This window comes from Labeo rohita, chromosome 11 (genome assembly GCF_022985175.1).
Source record: "Labeo rohita strain BAU-BD-2019 chromosome 11, IGBB_LRoh.1.0, whole genome shotgun sequence".
NCBI lineage: Eukaryota > Metazoa > Chordata > Actinopteri > Cypriniformes > Cyprinidae > Labeo > Labeo rohita.
In genome coordinates this window covers 17,415,518-17,435,388 of record NC_066879.1, presented here as the reverse complement: position 1 = coordinate 17,435,388, position 19,871 = coordinate 17,415,518, and the positions used below count along the sequence as shown (strand labels likewise).

Here is a 19,871-nt window from a genome sequence, read left to right as displayed (position 1 = left end):
GAAAAAAAAAACTTTATAAACATTTAAGATAATTTGAAGAACTAATAAAATCACAAAAACTCACTAGAAAATTATTAAAACTTAAAAATCAAGATCAACACAATATTGTATACAGTAAAATACAGTAAAAACAGTACAATTGTGAAATTATTACAATTTAAAATAACTGTTTTCTATTTGAATATATTGTAAAATGTAATTTATTCCTGTGATGCAAAGCTGAATCTTGCAAAGCAGTCTTCAGTAGCACATGATCTTTCAGAAATCATTTTAAAATGCTGATTTGCTGCTCGAGAAAATTTCTTATTATTATCAATGTTGAAAACAGTTATTTTTCCCCCCCTTGAAGAACAGAAATTCAAATGAACAAACTGTCTTATAATTGTCTTTACTTTCCCTTTTGATCAGTTTAATGTGCCCTTGCTAAATAAAATAATTGTAGTGTAATGACCTCAAAACCACTGAGTGCTGATGAAGGTTAAATGATTTCATGAATATATGAAAATCAAAACGGATAAAAGCACTTCTCACTGACATCATTTCTGCAGGGAAACAAATGTGAAAATCAGACATCAAATGTCAAATATTTTGTCAGAGGCTCCCTCAAAAGATCAAGTAGTGTGACGGACTTTGCAACTTCGTTCCGATTTAGTTTGCGTCGACTGGATGGTTGAGTTTGCATGTTACAAGCTGCCGTTGAACCGTAAGCTTCCACAGACCTCTGGATCAGATGCCAAAAGGGGCTCTGCAGAGAGTCATGTCTCAATTACAGCATATGCCCACGCTAACACTGGATGAAATGAGCATGCTCATTTAAATGCTAATATTCTGGTTGTATAGCATTAGATTACGCCCTAGATGATTTATAACAGCACGAAATGTCAGATCAGATTCTAATTACCACAAAACAGACTAGATTGCACAAGATAGCATCATGTAAGCCTGAAAATAAACTCTGTAGCAGGGATATTATAGTAAACTAAAACCATAAAAACAGTTAGATAAAATAAGATTTATTTAAAATTAAATTAGGGTTGTCACTAACAATTATTGTAGTAATCGAGTAATCAATCGATTAAAATATACATAATAGTAATGAGGTGATAATAATTGGTTCAGGTAAAGTATCAAAAGCGAGTAATTATGTGGTTTTATTGAACACAACTCTGAAAATACTTATTATATTTTATAAACAATAGAGCTAATGTACATTATGTATAATATCACATGCCTGCAGAGGGTGCCAACGGCCTGACGATTGTTTTTACAAATTTCTTCGCGATTTAATCCTTGTTTAATATTGACCAAACGACATTTAACTCAAATGTCCACTTAGTCTTTAATATTTGGCTATTTCTTTACCACAGAAATGCTACAGCCGCTGTCATTTTTTGAATGTGGACATCAAAACGTTTAAACTGAAGGTATGAGCTTTTATTTTGAAATCGCGACTAACGGTTAGCATACTGAGAACGATGGTAATGTTTTCGTCTGTGTTTGTGTAGGTTTATAAACGATTTACCTTACTAGTCTGGTGAAATGTCGACGTTGCGTTCTTAGATGAACGTTACAATATACAGAGATGGAGTTTGAGACGCTCCACTATGTAAATGATAACTTTTGTTGTATCAGGAAGCCTTGGAAAACGGTCTACTAATGGAACGCGCCACTTCCGGTATTTTGCCGGTTACTGTACACGGGCTAAATGCAGTCGAGGATTTTTTTTAAATTACTAAAATTAAAATAAAAAATAAAAATAAAAAATATAAAAAACTAAAACAGTTAAAACTAATAAAATCACAAAAACTCACTAGAAAATTACTAAAGCTTTAAAATTAGAATGAAGGCAGAAAAAAAAACTAATTAAAAATATTAATAAAAACTATAATAGCTTTCTAATGATTATACACTCTGGTGGTAGTGATGGAAAAACAATTTAATCAATATTTTTTTGGTCATGCTAGTGGCAACAGAAAAGTGGGGACTGAAAGTCAACACGGTTTATTAATTTCAAGCATTAAATGATCTAAATCTGGCCTTCTATTAGCTTTCTCAGTCATGCTGAACCATGCTGCGTGGATCATTATTCTCCTCGATAGCGTCATGTTTAAACACAGATCATCAAATCTTGTTACTGTACAAATCAAAAACAAGTCAGCCCCCACTAATCCTTTTTGTATTGGCTTTCTTTCAGGCACCCGAGGGGCTGAGAAATTGAGAGAGGAGTCAGAGAACCGGAGGAGGCGACAGAGAGAGAGAGAGCGAGGGAGGTAAAGTGAAAAAGACAACAACCAACCACACTTGAGTTAAACTAGCCCACGGCGCCCGAGGACATTCTCACTCATGCGTTCACCTCACCTCTGAGTCCTGAGCTACAAAAGAGCCATTAGCACCAAGCTTAACACACTAAATGGATGTGCTTGATCATCATTCATCAAAGCCCAGCTATTAACGGCACGGAAACCATCAATCTAAGAGGAGAGGACCGTTTTAGAAGAACTAGACTAAGATCAAGAGGTTGCTAGTCTATTTACATCCACACTGCTTTTTCTCAACCCACTGAGCAAAATGTTTACCAGACTTAACGGAAGGTCACAAGCAATTTTATAACATCCCTTTTCAGATTTTATTCAAAAAGAGGAAAAAGCATCAAGCGTCATGTCTGATGTGATAGCATTTTCTTTCCTTTAGACATCTATGATGCAGCAAATCATCATCTTAGAATGATTTTTGAAGGATCATGTGACACTGAAGACTGGAGTAATGATGCTGAAAATTCAGATTTTCCATCACAGAAATAAATTACGTTTTAAAAAATATTCGAATAAAAAGCAGTTTTTCTAAATTGTAATAATATTTCAGAATTTTATTGTTTTTACTGTATTTTTGGTCAAATAAATGCAGCCTTGATAAGCATAAGAAACTTTCAAGCACTATATACTCTATACAACTTTGAGCGTACTGAACCAAGATTATATGTTAAATTAAATAATAGACTGTTGAAAAAAAAATGCTGGTTTTAGCTGGTCTCTAAGGCTGAATTCAGAATAGTACACTAGAATACTAGTCTCATACTCATATATGGTGTGAGTCGAATGGTATTCTGATTTTAGACCAAGCTTGACCATCTAAAAAACTAAAAACCTAAAACAGTGGTTCCCAACCCAACTAAAGATTTACAAAGGATTTACAAATAGGGATGAAATGGTCACAGTGTGACAAATGCAAGTTTGACAAATGCAAGTTTATATCTCGCAATTCTGACTTTTTTTTCTCAGAAAATATATACCTCACTGATATAACCTCACAATTGCGAAATATGTCCAATTTTAAGGGGAAAAACACTATGTTCTCAGAATTTAAAATTTTATGTTCTGAGAACTTCAAAAGTCACAATCGTGATATAAACTCGCAATTCTGAGAAAAAAAGTCTAAATTGTGAGATATAAACTCACAATTCTAAGAAAAAAGTCACAATTGTGAGATATAAACTCGGAATTCTAAGAAAAAAGTCACAATTGTGAGATATAAACATGCAATTCTGAGAAAAAAAGACAAATTGTGAGACATAAACTTGGAATTCTAAGAAAAAAGTCACAATTGTGAGATATAAACATGCAATTCTGAGAAAAAAGTCAGAATTGCGAGATACAAACTCATAATTCTGAGAAAAAAAGTCAGAATTGCGAGATATAAATTTGTAATTCTGAGAAAAAAAGTCACAAATGTGAGATATAAATTCCAAATTCTAAGAAAAATATCACATTTGCGAGATATAAACATGCAATTCTGAGAAAAAAAGTCAGAATTGCAAGATATATATCAATTCTGAGAAAAAAGAATATATATCTTGCAATTCTGACTTTATAACTCAGACTTTCAAGTTTATAATTCAAGTTTAATTCCGACTTCATTTCTCAGAATTTCAAGTTTGTATCACAATTCTGAGAAAAAAGTCAGAAATGTGAGATGTAAATTTGCAATTCTAAGAAAAAAGTCACAATTGTGAGATAAAAACTCGCAATTCTAAGAAAAAAGACAGAATTGTGAGATATAAACATGCAATTCTGAGAAAAAAGTCAAAATTGTGAGATATAAACTCTTAATTCTAAGAAAAAAGTCACAATTGTGAGATATAAACATGCAATTCTGAGAAAAAAGTCAGAACAGCGAGATACAAACTCATAATTCTGAAAAAAAAGTCAGAATTGCGAGATATAAATTCGCAATTCTAAGAAAAAAGTCACATTTGCGAGATATAAACATGCAATTCTGAGAGAAAAATCACAATTGCAGGATATAAACTCAGAATTCTGATAAAAATCACAATTGCAGGATATAAACATGCAATTCTGAGAAAAAAAGTCAGAATTACAAGATATATATTTGCAATTCTAAGAAAAAAAAATTATGAGAAAAAAAGTCAGAATTGTGATATAAAGTCACAATTACCTTTTTTAATTTTTTATTCAGTGGTGGAAAAGGCTCAATGCATATCCATTTACTCAAAAATGGTTTAAAGTCTAAAATGTGTGAGATTTAATTTTTTTCAGTCAAACATTTTTTTAATATGTAATATATTTTAGTAGATAAACAAAGTAATTTGGCAGGCCCCCAACCAACATCTTTGTTCATGTAAAATCCAGCAATAATTGTTAATGTCATTATTTAAAAAAATATTTTAAGAAAATGAAGGGGACCCCTGAAAAAAAAAGTTGGGAACCACTGACCTAAAACCCTTTTAAACCAGCTAAAAGACCAGTCTGACTAGGCTAGAAACCAACTAAAAGCAGCAAAACAATTCCTGGCTGGTTCAGGCTGTTTTTTTTTTTTCAGTAGGATACCATACAATTTACAGCCTAATCTTTCTTGTAAATATATAAAACAGTTGGCTTATGCAAAATAAACATTCCAATCAGCTTGTTGTCTCAAGACCTCACTATGATGCATGTTTAATTCAGCAAGCTGCGTCTACTTATCAGCTTTGAAGTAATTTGATTTTTTTATCCAATTCTGTCTAAGGTAAATAATGACTTTATCAGTCTGGAAATGGAAATGTCAACTTGAGCGCATTGCTTTGTGGGATTCAGCAACCCATTTTTCCCGTGCTCTGACTGTATTTGTAGCAGGTCATCGAAGTATTTCATTCATAAAATCTGCATAGTATACATACTAAAAAGCAGCAGGTCATATGGCACTCTGAGCATCCCAAGTGATACCCTGTGACGAAGGATCCTCCTCTGATCAGCATCACGGCGGCCCACCTATCGCCTTCCCACCTCCAGACTCGCAGCAGGAACATGTGGCCACGAAGAGGGGTGTGAAAACGGAGCACCGCTAACAGCATGTGATGACGTGCGCCTTATACTAATTGCGTCTGGTCACCGCTGTTATAAACCCAGCACGCCGTGTCTGCTTTGTAAAGCCTGTATCTTCAGTACATGCACAAGTGTCCTTGAGATCCAGACGTGCTGGAGGACATGGATGGACTGCAGCTAAACACAAGTGCACACTGTCAGACTGAAGGTCAGCAAATAATACTGAGGAAATTCTTGATTGCTTTGCACTGATTTGTGTAGAATCGAAAAAAATTGATGTTTTTTTTGGCTCACACTTCCCAATACCTTGTCTTCTTAAAATCTTCTTCTCTCTTGCTTGCCAGAAAAAGGCTGGATGGATTTCAAACAAGTTTAAAATTTATTGTAGCATCTAGACTACTAAAAGCACATAAAAGGCAAAAAAAGAGGATTTTGCAACATATATTTTAAAGTTGGTTAAGGAAAAATCTTGTATAAACCTTCAAATGCCAAAATATATTACAATATGCATTTTAAGGGGCAGAAAGGGTATTTTGAAAATTTATGCTAAATATATAATTGGAAAAAATCGTTAGGGAAATATAATCAAAATGCTGAAATATATTACGATTTCCAGGGACAAAAATGTATTTTCAAAGTCACATTTTAACTGTACGCTATATATATGATGACAAACCTGTTGGTTAAGAAAATGTTTAAATATTTTTTTTAAAAGTTTAAACCTTCAAACATCAAAATATATTGCAATATGCACTTCAGGGGCAGAAAGGGCATTTTGTAAAATACATTTAAAATTTATGCTAAATATATAATGGAAAGAAACAATGTTCATTAAGAAAATCAGTTTTTTCAAATAAAAAATATTTTGTTTAAACCTTCTAATGTTGAAATATATTATGATTTCACAGGACAAAAAGTATTTTCAACATTTTAAATCTATGCTAAATATATGATGAAAAAACTGTTGGTTAAGGAATTTTTTAATATATTTTTAAATTTTTACATTTAAAATATATTTAGTTTTAACCTTCAAATACAAATATTTAATTTTAAAACTAAAATTAAACCTTCAAATTCGGAATTATATTAGAATTTCAAAGGATAAAAAAGTATTTTCAAAATCATATTTCAAATGTATGCTAAATGTATGATGAAATATGATATGATTTTTTAAACATTTTTAAATGTAAAATATATTTAGTTTAAACCTTCTAATACCAAAATATATACAATATCAAGGGCCAGAAATAGCATTGTAAATATAAAATATATTTAAAATGTATGCTAAATATATAATGGAAAAATGCTATATTTTTTAAATTCAAAAATATATTTTGTTTAAACCTTCACAAAAAAAAAAGTGTTTTCAAAATCACATTTCAAATGTATGCTAAATAAATGATGAAAAAACTGTTGGCTAAGGATTTTTTTAAAATATTTTTACATTTTTACATTTAAAATATATTTAGTTTTAACCTTCAAATACCAAAATATTTTCATTTTTCAAATATATTTGTTTTAAACCTTCAGATGCTAAAATATGTACTTTAAGGGGCAAGATCATGCATTTTCAGTTTTAAAATACATAGGAAATACAGGTTAATGCAAAATATATTTAGGTTAAAAATACAGGCAAAAATATGAAAGTAAATAAAGCATATTAAAACATGTTTATGCAAATATATTTTAAAATCTATATTAATCTAAGAATATAAACAGAAAATATTAAGGCTATATTTTTTTGCTTTATGAGTAAAACAAGTAAAATAACTCACTTATGTTAGCAACATCTGTCATGTAGCAGGGACATTTTATGTTTACGGTATGATGCAAACCATTTTGTTTGCACCTACATTTTCATAGCTCTCTCTGGATACTGTGCTTCTCTTGGATCGCTTTGTTTGCATATTTTGTTTGGTAAAAGCCTCTTTGAAAAATGTCACTATGAGTCATTTTACATTTACATTTATGCACTTGGCAGATGCTTTTTATCTGAAGCCACTTACATTGCATTTAAAACAGACATTTTATCAGTGATTTGCACCATTTATATTCAAATGAACGGATAAACAAATACATAATAACATGCGTACAATGTCTGATCACGTAATCTAAACTCCAAGGGCTTCATAAGAAACCCCTCGCATGTCTAATCTTGTTACTTTCCACTACAGGGCACTAACCGTGTCGTGGTAGCACTGTCACTGGATATGTACCTACAGCTCTGCTAATGTCCTTTCCCATTTTCAGGGCGCTGCATGAACACACACACACACACACTCACGCACAGGTGTTTGCTGGGAGCTGTGGTGACACCATCCTGATTTACCCTTGAGGACTCAAGAAGGGACAGTATCACGCAAAGGAGAAATGAGACACACACACACATTCACAGATTGGCTGAGCATAAGCCTGTCTAACTTGCATATCCAATCTCATTTGTGTATTTTAGTGTCCCTGTTCCAGTATCTCCTGCATTGTAACCATGATTGCATTCTACAGCACACATCTGCTCCTAAATAGTGAGCTTGCAATAATTGTAGATTTATGCAAACTAAATGCAAGGTCATTTTCTCTTTTAATACAGAGACATGAAATAATCAGAACCACCTGCTTCTCACATTTTTCTTTTGAGGAACAAGTACTAGTAATCTCAAATATGTTTCCTCTAGAGTTTAAGAAAAGATCCCAACAATCTCTCACACTGTGTTCAGATTTCAAAAGAAACCAGCCTTGACATTTCATTAGTGTCTGTTCTTAAGAAGCATCACTCAGCCTTAAAAAAAACTAAAGATTCCAAAAAGAGGTTTTGCGGTACACTCTTAAAAATAAAGATTCCAAAAGAGTCTTTTTACAGTGATGCCATAGAAGAACCATTTTTGGTTCCCCAATGAACCCTTTTCATAAACAGTTCTTAAAAGAGTCATTTTGAAGAACATTTTAAAAATCAAAAGAACCTTCTCTGCATATGAAAGGTTCTATGGATGTTCAAGGTTCTTCATACAACCATTGATGCCAATCAAGAACCTTTATTTTTAAGAGCGTAATGCCATAAAAGAACCATTTTTGGTTCCCCAAAGAACCTTTCAGTAAACAGTTCTTAAAAGAAACATTTTAAAGAACATTTTAAAAATCTAAAGAACCTTTTCTGCATTTGAAAGGTTCTATGGATGTTCAAAGTTCTTCATAGAACCATTGATGCCAATAAAGAACAGTTTCAGTGAACAGTTCTAAAAGATCCTAAAAAGTAAGCCTTTCCTTACAGTGAAGGACACTTTAAAGGAATAGTTCACCCAAAAATGAAAGTTCTTTCATTAATGACTCATCCTCATGTCGTTCCAACCTGTGAGATGTTCATCTTCAAAACACAAAATATATTTCTGATGAAATCTGAGAGCTTTCTGACTATGGACAGACAAACTACCATGTTCAAGGCACAGAAACGTAGTAAGGACATTTTTAAAAAATAGTCCATGTGACATCAGCGGTTTAACCGTAATTTTATGAAGTTACCAGAATAGTTTTTGTGCGCAAAGAAAACAAAAATAATGACTTTATTCTACGCCAGAATGTCAGATCTTGCGTCAGCAGCACCACACGCATATGTTGTAAAGAAATTGTTAAATAAAGTTTTGTTTTCTTTGCAAACAAAAAGTAATCTCGTAGCTTCATAAAATTACGGTTGAACCGCTGATGTCACATGGACTATTTTAAAAGGGTCATGACATGGATTTTTAAATTATTTTAAAATGTTCTTTGAGGTTTACTTATAACGTTATTGAAGTTTTTTGCACAAAAAAACTAATAAATATGTGGAAAATTTATCATTTTCAACCCTCATTCTGACCCTCTGTCTAAAATGACTTGTTTTTAAGGGGCGTGTCCTTTAAGGCTTCTCAGTGATTGGCCACTGTCATGATTGGCTAACGTGATTGCATAGGAAACAGTATCAGTGCCCCTTCACTTTTGCATGTGAGTGTTTCAACAACTTGATTTTAGCATTTTGAAATAATTTACTTACAGTTTATGATCTTTCAAATCCGTTAACCAACTGAACGGCAGTGGGCGGGGCCTATGGTGAAAAGATGTCTATTCGCTGATGTCTTGTTCTGGAGGCGGTGTTTATGCAAATGTTTGCACCCGGGTGACATCACCTTGCACCTCAGATCCAAGCAAGCCATTTTTGGAGCTTGATTAAAAAAAGCTTTGTTTATAATGAGGAGGACGTTTTAAGCTATTCTCTTTTTACCTCTTAATTGCCAAAAGAGCAAGGCAAATTTGATTTCTCATGTTCATTTGCGTGAACTTTGTTTTTTCTAGTTCAAGACAGTTATGATATGTCAAAAAAACTCCCATCTCATTTTCTCATTTTCAAAATCATCCTAAATCACTGCAGAAATACCAACCCAGTGTTTACAAAGTGAACACGCAAAGAAAGTCAAATGCCCTTTACAAAAAAAGGTAAAACAGCAATGTAGGATGATTTTGAAGTTGGAGGAGAAAATGAGATGGGAGTTTTTAAACATACCCTAACTGTATTGAACCAAAAAAACACGAGTTCACGCAGACGAGCGTTTGAAGTTAAAAAGTATGTAAACTGTAATTTTTTTTAGAAAATAACCGATTTCAGAGCCCTTTAAAACGGCATTTAAACTGCATTTTGGAAGTTCAAACTCACAGGCACCATTGAAGTCCACTATATGGAGAGAAGTCCTAAAATGTTTTCCTCAAAAAACATAATTTCTTTACGACTGAAGAAAGAAAGACATGAACATCTTGGATGACAAGAGGGTGAATACATTATCTATAAATTTTCATTCTGGAAGTAAAAATGTCCTTAAACGTGTCAGTTTAATTGTTGTCTATGCAGGGTCAGAAAGCAACCTGATTTCATCAAAAATATTATAATTTGTATTACAAAGATTTCGAGTAATTAATGACAGAATTTTCATTTTTGGGTGAACTATCCCTTTAATAATCTAAAGAACTATTTGTACTATAAAGAACCTTTTGTGTGACGAAAATTTGGATGTTAAAGGTTCTTCATTAATGAACCTCTGTTTAAGAGTACCTGAGAACTAAATCTCCAGAGCAGTGAGTCTGATTTCATCCTGTTCCTCAAGGCCATATTTGCTCCAGGTCATTCAGGTTATTTGGATGGCACTCGTTCACTGCAATTTTCAAATAATGTATTTGCCCAGGGCCTTTATTAAGCCACTTCAATGTTAATTTGGCCTTGTGTGTGGAAACTGACCTGTTGATAATGAACTTCCTCACAAGCTTCAGTTACTAGCAGCCTAAGACAGAATCTTTCGCAACACTCCGCCGTATTTTGCATCATCCTTTCTTCCTCCGATTTGAATCGAAACCCATTTCCAGCCCAAGGCTGCTAATGCATCTGTTTTACTTCATTACAACCATTTTTGAAACTCTAACTTCTGCAGTCTTCATCTCCGCTAATGTGTTTCAGACATACAACCTGAATACTTGAACTGGAGCGGTTTTAGCTAGAAAATGTGATAGTAATTTAAATGATCCACAAGCCATTTGCAAGGAAGTTACGTCCTTACTAGGAACATTGTTTTTTTATTCAAATAAATGTCTGCAGAGGACAAACTGAATATTTAAGCAAAATTTTCAGCTATTAATTTTTATTAAAAATACTTTTATTTTCCAACAAAACAGTTGCACTGCAATGGCACGTTATGAGATTTGGAGGAGAATAAAGTCTGCTTGTTTATTTGCAAGCATTATCTGCGCTGTTTTCGCATCCAGATCTCTAAAGGAATTATGCAAATCAGGAAACTGCGCAAACATGGTCAAAACAGTGCATAACGAAATTTGCACAGTGTAGACACCTGAACTGGCTCTCGTAAATGCATAAAGTGAAATGGGTCTCTTCACCATCATTTGATCAATAACTGCTGCCAAGACGAGTAGAAAATGCTCACAGACGTCTCTTTTAATTAAAACACACTGTTAATTGCAGTAGGCAAATTTACATTAGTGAATACAGCACAATAAGCCTAATTTGCATAGAAAGCAGACCTGTTTGTGTTGAAATGAATGGCGATGATTTAATTTAAATATGCATGGCACCTGGTTAAACTCAATTGAGGGTGGTTTAGTGAATAAGACAAAGGCGAAACAGCGCAACTGTGGATTTGCCATCAGCGCTCGGTAATAAAATGCCACTAAACACAATTCAGTCAAATGAGAGAACCGTTAAAAGGCCTGAATGCATTGCAAGCCTCTTGCTATGGTATTTACGATATACAGGATCCATATGCCATCCAAAATATGTGAGAAAATGCCATATGGTGCCTTAGAGGATGAGTGGATAGAGTAACGGAGAACAAGATGGATGGAAAGGACATAGGATGAGGAGAGGAAGAAGTGAGGATGTGTGACAGGAAAGGAGCCAAAAAGAGAGCTGGATGACAAAGAGAGAGAGAAAGAGAGACAGAGGTAGAGTGAAACGCTGGCAGAGAAGACAAGGAATGAGATGGAGGAAAACAAAGTCTCTCAGACAAGCATTTGTCCTTGACATTTCTTCGTCTCCAGGCCTCGTGCAGCGTGCTGACGGAGTGTGATTTAACTAGGCCACTGCCCTACTCTCAAAAACACAGATAGACAGGAAGAGGTGAGACTGTGAGAAAACAAATGTCTCCAGTTTTCATCTGTTGAATGCATGAGAGTCCATAATGTAAGAGAGGTCAAACTAAACACTAAAGTCTTATCTTTTTGTCCCATTTTCAAAGACTTTTTGGCTTCAAATCAAAATTTGATTGCTTTGGTTGGGAAAAACGAACAGAAAAAAAACCCAACAGAACCAAGGCTTCTGAAAAAGTACTGTTGCACTTTAGAATAGAGAATTCATGTCATGTGAGGTGACGCGTATGCAAATTATGGCTTTGAACTAGTTATATGTTCAGCCAGAACTGTCTAAAATGTGTTTTTCAGTATCTGTGGCTTTGGTGTGGCCATTGACGGAGCGCCACATCCGATTAAATGATGAAATATTAATGATTATAAGAGCCTCTTTCCAGAAGTGCCACATAAAAGACAGACAACCCAAAGAAGAAATCAGCTGTGAAGAGGCTTAAAGAGCATGAGAGTGGGTGGAAAAAAAAAGAGTGAGAGCATGATTACACAGTTGAATGAGACACAGAACAGAGAAGAAAGGAACACAGCCCACAGATGACACCAAAACTGGAGGCAGGAAGAGCAACCTTGGCAACACGAGAATTCATAGACTAGGCGTATCCCTCAAGTAGGGAACTTTTACTGATAGGCTGCTTATAAACTAGTCTTAAAGGGAAAGTTCATTTAAAATGAAAATTCTGTTATCATGTACTCGCCATCATGTCGTTACAAACCGGTATGATTTTCGGTGAACAAAAGTACGTATATACATATTTTTCAACATTTTGTCTCATCAACTTCTACAGATGAAAGAAAATAATACAGATCTGACCAACATGACAGTGAGTAAGCATTTTTGAGTTAACATTTTTTTTAATGTAATAATATACGCTACTGTTCAAAAATTTGGGGTGAGCTTGAATTGTATGCTATTGAAAACATTTTCTCATGCATTTCTGTGATGGCAAAGCTGAATTACAAAAATTCTAATATGCTGATTTGGTGCTACATAAACATTTCTTAATAATATTATTATCAATTTTGAAAACAGTTTTGCTGCTTAATATTTTTGTGGAAACAGTGATACTTTTTTATTAGAATTCAAAGAACAGAATTGATTCAGAAATCTTTTGTAACATCATAAATGTGGCCGTGTACCAGAAAACCAGTCATACGGGTCAATTTTTTGGAAAACTGAATAAATAAGCTTTCCTTTGATGTATGGTTTGTTAGGATAGGACAATATTTTGCTGAGATACAACTATTTGAAAATCTGGAATCTGAGGGTGCAAAAAAAATACACTGATTTGTTGCTAAAGAAACATTTCTTATTATTATCAATGTTGAAAACAGTGGTGCTGCTTAATATTTCTGTGGAAGCCATGGTACATTTTTCCCAGAATTCAACTGATTTAGAAATATTTAGTAACATCATAAATGTCTTTAATGTCATTTTTATTATTATTTTTATCAGTTTAATGTGTCTTCCCTGGAAAAAAAAAAAAATCTTAAATAAATAAATAAACAAATCTTATGGACTCCAAATTTTTGAACAGCAGAGTACATCAAACTCTACTTGCTACGTTTATTAAAAGCCTTGAGTAGACAATAAATTATCTAAAAATGTAAATGTTATTGAAATAAGTTTCTCATGCTCACCAAGGCTGCATTTAGCCAACAAAAAATACAGAATAAACTGAAAATTTTGGAAATTTAAATTTTTTCAGAAATTTAAACTGTTTTCCATTTTATTATATTTTAAAATATAATGTATTTCTGCGATAGCAAAGTCGAATTTCAGAAATCATTCTAATATACTGATTTGGTGCTAAAGAAGCATTTCTTATTATTATTATCAATTTTGAAAACAGTTATGCTGCTTAATATTTTTGCAGAAACCGTGATACATATTTCTTAGGATTCAATTGACCCTTTGTAAACAGCTTGACTGACAGGCGATCTGACCAATCATAACGCAGAATTCGCCATTTTGTTCAACAAATCAGACAGGAGAGTAGATTAACTTTAGTGGACTTAAACTTAGGAAACTGTGTGTACTGACGTCTTTCCACGGTTGAAATAAAATACATTCAGATGTTCATTCATGTTTATTTCGTGCTTTAAGTAAATAAGAAAAGACGATTGTTTCACGTGTCAATATCATAACACATTAAAGAGCCACTAAACAGAATTTATTGTTTGAATTTCTTAAAAATTGACAGTATTTTAAAGCTGAGACCTTATACCAAAAGTAACCCGCGCTGTCTTGTCTGTCGGCATGTTGTCAGTTTCCTCTTTTTCACTGCTTAAAAAATGGCATTGGTTGTCGGACATAGCAGCAGTAACTAAGGAGGGCAGGTTTTTGCATACATCATAAATACCGTCATTTTTTAAAATCAGTTTAATGTGCCTTTCCCTGGATAAAAAAGCTTAAAAACCTACAAATTTTTGAACAGTAGTGTACATTAAACTCCACTTGCTAAGTTTATCAAAAGCCTTGAGTAGACAATAAATAATCTATAAATGCCATAAACTAGTAATTATACATCTTAGCAAAATTCACTCTTTATAAAAATAAAGGTTCCAGAAAGGGCTTTACTGAACAAGCTGACATAATTAGAGAACATTCTTCATTTTGAATGTTCTTTAGAAGGTTATCAATGTACTGGTGCTACGAACAAAGCCCAGGAGGGCTTTTCCTCACTGAATGGATGATATCTAGGACAAATATGTGACCCTGAATCACAAAACCAGTCTTAAGCAGCACGGGTATATTTGTAGCAATAGCCAAAAATACATTGTATGGGCCAAAATGATCAATTTTGCTTTTACGCCAAAAATCATTAGGATATTAAGTAAAGATCACGTTCCATAAATATATTTTGTAAATTCCCTGCCATAAATATATCAGAAGTTAATTTTTGATTAGTAATACACATTGCTAAGAACTTCATTTTGACAATTTTAAAGATTTTTTTTTCCAGATTTTCAAATAGTTTCATCTTGGCAAAGCTTATTTAATCAGCTTTAAAAAATTGACGCTTATGACTGGTTTTATGACTTATGTCTGGTCCAGGGTCACATATACTGATTTGAAGAACATATGATGTAACATTAAGAGCTTTACTCCAAAGAGCCATACAGCATCTCATGTATCCAAGAAAATGGGTCTTAATTGGAAGAAGTTCTGTAAATAGCCTCTAAAGAACCTTTAGTTTTACTCTAGCATGAAAGGTAAGACAACCATCCTAACCTGATTCTCCTCGTGGGTCACCCGCATCTGTTCTTTAAGGATCGAAGTGCGCGCCGCCTCCTCTTTCCTCATCACGCGTTCTTTCTTCAGCTCTGGGCTCCAGAAGCTCTTGATGCTATTCGTGGAAGAACCCAACTTGCTGTCCTTCAGGTCCAGCTCCCTCCGAAGCAACTCGTTTTCCCTCTGCATGTCCCGTAGCTGCGCCTGGAGCTCCAAAAGTTCACCTCCACCGCCCCTTACCGCCTGTCGGAGCAGGGCCGACGGCGTCCCCTGGTGGTGGAGCATAGACAGTGAGCCCAGATCGCCGTAAGACAGCAGGTCGGCGTGCGGGAGTCCCGCCGTTGCGATATTAGGGGTGCTCCCCATAGCCGTGACCCGACCGCCGTACATGGCTCGACTCGTCGCCCGACCGAGCGTCATGGTGCCTTTAGGGTAAGTAGCAGTGGATCCGACGCCTTCATGGTCACTTAAGTACATGGGGCCAGATGTTGCGTAGGCGGCATTGAGGGACTGGATGTTCTCCATGGATAAGGTCTTGCCGCCCGAACTGCCGCTGTTGGCTCGACGGTGGCCCAACCGAGGAGAGCGGGGCAGCCGAGGCGAGCGAGCAGGGCTGCCCTCGATGTGGCCGACGGCGCGCGCGCTGCCATACATCTCCCGAGGTTCTGTAACACTGAGAGTCCGTAAGAAAAGCCCCTTTATGGATCGATGAGGGTGTTTACTGCATCCTAGAGAAGAGAAGAAAAGTCACACACTTCAAAACGCAGTCAAACACTTCAAAATGGCTGCAACAAAGCCAACTATTGTCTGGAACAATTCTTTGCTTTCAGCCTAGAGCTAATCAAAATGCAAAGACGTATTAAGTTCCCTGAGAGACGTTGCGAAACATAATGAGACATTGTATGCCTTTTCATTTTAGAGACGACGTAACTTCCCTTTAAATTTCTGCCTAAGGTGGGTTCGAGATAACGCCGGTGTCTATTCATCAGAAAGATGAGTCAAAATGAAAAGTGCCCCGCAGTTTTTCTCTGAGGTGGGGACCACTTGCTGCTCGCGGGGATGACGCTGATGCTGTGGAGAGGGTTGCTATGGCAACAGTGACTGAGATGATGGAGGAGAGCGCACCTGTTTTCACTCGTATGAAAAGTGAGGATGTGTGGGCATTCATGGGCGTGAGAGAGAGAGAGAAGGAGAGTGAGAAATGTACATTTATGCTGACATTAAACGAAACCGGTCTGCAGATGGCCTGGTCATCTGTGCACTTCCGTGCCAGAGAAAGGACACGTTCGGTCTTCATCTTTCCGGACGGAGACCATATATAGCGTGCCATACTGGACTAATGGGAAGAAAAGGAAAGGGCTGTACCCGAACGCTAGGATTTTTACATTTTCTGGTGCTTGCTTGTTTTCTAGCTGCTTGCTTGCTGGTACAAAAAAGCTCAAAAAAGCTCTTCAAAAAGTGACTTTAAAAATATTCTGTTAAATTTAGAGTAAAAAACAGCATTGTTGGATTGCATTGGTTACAGTTTATAACTGTATTTCATTAAGTGATATAATGTCATCAAATCAGCTTTTACCATAAAATGTACTTATAATCACCATAATACATGATTATAAAAATAGAAAGCCACATATTGAATCAGACTTCACTGTAAGTGGCTTGTCCATAAAATATGACCAATATTTGTACTTAGACGGTCTACAGAGTCATACAGACAAAGATAAAACACCATCAACACTAAATAATGCAATAAATGTTAAGTAAATAAAACTAAATGTGACAGAAAAAAATCCTAATGTGCATTATTAATAACAAAATGGAAAAGGGACAAAATTATTTATACTTTATATAATGTGATGTCACGCAGGGATTTCAGGGAATGTCCTTTTACTGTTTTTCACAGTAAATTATATATAATCAGTTTTGAATGGCTTTTAGCTTTTAATAAATTATATATAATCTATATTAATATTTATATAATATATATAAGATTTTTTAATGTTTTTTAAAAGAATTCTCTTCTGTTCACCAAGCCTGCATTTATTTGATCGAAAAAAACAGCAAATGCAGTAATATTGTGAAATATTTCAAATAACTGCTAAATTTTCAGCATCATTACTCCAGTCCTCAGTGTCACATGATCCTTCAGAAATCATTCTAATATACTGATTTGCTGTTCAAGAAACATTTTTATCATTATTATCATTATTTAAAACAGTCAAGTACATTTTTTTCAGGATTCTTTGATGAATAGAAAGATCCAAAGATCAGCATTCATCTGAAATAAAAAGCCAGAGTCAGTATCATTTAATAGAAATGCTAGAAATTAATACTTTTATTCTGCAAAGATGCTTTAAATTGATCAAAAGCGATAATAAAGACATTTATAATGTTACAAAATATTTCTTTTTCAGATAAATGCTGTTCTTCTGAACTTTCTATTCATCAAAGAAACCTGAACAAATTCTACTCAGCTGTTTTCAACATAATAATAATAAATGATTTTTTGAGCAGCAATTCAGATTAAAATAATTTCTGAAGGATCATGTGACTGGAGTAATGATGCTAAAAATTCAGCGTTGAAATCACAGGGATAAATTACATTTTATAAAACATTCAAACAGAAAACAGTTATTTTAAATAGTAAAAATATTTCAAAAATGTACTGTTTTTTAGTATGTTGGATAAAATAAATTCAGGCTTGGTAAACAAGAAACTTCTTTAAAAAAAAAACCTTTTGACTGGTAGTGTACATCAGCACCAAATTGACAGCGTTTTACTGTAAAATTATATAATCCGATGCCAAACCATTACAGTTTTCACGCTATATGGTGAGGTACTTTGGAGTTAATCAAGTAACAGGTTTCTACTGTAGGATTTTTACAATATGTCGCTCTGTAAAAATTATACACATTTTTTTAAACACACAAGACAAGACATACACCTTGAATGCAGTGTAAGTCACTCTGGATCAAAGTGTCTGCCAACAGCATAAATTAAACAAGGCAAATGCTTTTGGTCTCAACGGACGTAGCTGATTAAAGTCAGCACAGAAACTTCTGAATGAGAACTTAATGACAAAAAGAGCTTTTTTCGCTCAGTAATATATAGAAGCCAGCTGCTCCCCAGCATAAATGGCTTAATCAAGGTGGCGGGGTGCATATCACGAGCCACTGACTCTCTCTCTGCCACCCACTCTGACGTTGAAAACAGTGTGTGCATAGAGCCACAAAGGGCAAATTACCCAGACTTCAATAACATGACATGTTAAAGGAGAAACTGGCCAGGCGATGCATCTGTTGCACGGAATGCGGCTTAACCAAGACATTTATGTGCAGTGAATTGCTTAACCCCGTTATTTAATTCAACTCAGGTCAATCATTTGTACAAGGATGAATTTTTCAAAGACCTTACCCTGGTAAAATATCTTATTAGCAGTCTGTCATCACAAATCGAAGCATATGTAATAAGAAAGAAAATGCATGCTGAAGGTACTATTTTACAATTAGTCTAATCAATTAATATTTTAGATCTGTGCATAGCTATATAGCTATTCATCCAAATGTTTATAAATTTTATCTTTATAAAATATCAAATAAAAGGATTTTGAAGCAATGATGACTATTCACACTATACAAAACCATTGCTTCCAGATGTCTTCCGGTCACATTGTGATAAAATTTCACATAATGTCCCTTGTAATCAAGGGTTGCCAGAAACACTGTTCAAACACCAATAAATTCTTTGATCTTTTGAAGATCAGACAGAAGCCGCATGTGAAAGCCCTCCCTCATCCTTCAGCCATTGGCTGAAGGATAACATCTGTTTGCTGATTGGCTTTCACCAATGTCAATCATCCCCCAAAAATCACTCCTAGAGGCTGACAGGTCATACATGCCCATGTTTTCTCCCTAAATGAAATCAATGGGAAACCCACCAAACCTAATATACATTTAAAAAAATTTAACGCACCTTAATTAAGACAATTAATTAATCCTAACGAATGTCGTTTCTAACCTCACCATCGATTTTTTTCTCAATTACACCGCACACAGAAACCTCCATGCAGAAAATATCCACCGTTTATGAACATAATCTAACAGTAATATAAAGGAATGCTCCTAAATCGAACCAGAACTGAGTATGCATTGATCCTGAGGCAAATGCTTTTGGAACACCATCGAGCGAAGCTTCATCTCGTTCATACTACAGCGGATTTAAGCTCATTTTCCATCCTTCAGAAATCATATAATTAGCTCAAATCGATGAATCCGACCTAAATTTCGATCCTTTATATATATAAACCCTACATAACATGGGTGAATGGAAGCCAGTGTGTCGTTAGATCACGTTTCGTTACCTTTTCAGCGTCGTCGCCGCTCCATCACTGTGCGGGTCCCCCAGCATCAGCATCAGCGTCCCACGTCCTGCATCCACTCCAGTATCAGCACTCCGCTCTCTGATTGGACACACGTACACAAACTCCGCCCCCGAACGCATAAATGAGCTTCAGATTTAAAGGGCCAGCGCATGATAGTGACAGAAGAGAAGAGGCGACCACATGAGGCGTTGTCATGCATGTATGTTGCCCATGTTATATTGCACTGCATTATCACGTCTTAAGCTCAATTTGAGACCAGTTTCCCCTACAGAGA

At 34.9% G+C, this 19,871-nt stretch overlaps 1 protein-coding gene across 6 annotated transcripts in view; it reads right to left on the bottom strand.

Moving 5' to 3' along the window:
* Window positions 1-19,634, bottom strand: part of erc2 (ELKS/RAB6-interacting/CAST family member 2) — a 61,565-nt gene extending 41,931 nt beyond the window's left edge. For 5 of the 6 annotated variants that reach the window (XM_051122394.1, XM_051122395.1, XM_051122393.1 and 2 more), the window contains exon 1: window positions 15,217-16,382. In XM_051122394.1, the coding sequence (XP_050978351.1) occupies window positions 15,217-15,870 (654 nt within the window). In that variant the 5' untranslated portion in view covers window positions 15,871-16,382. Of the gene's footprint in view, window positions 1-15,216; window positions 16,383-19,576 lie in introns of those variants that run through there. The other variant, XM_051122389.1, reaches the window with a different exon arrangement.
* Between the last annotated feature and the right edge of the window lie 237 nt (window positions 19,635-19,871).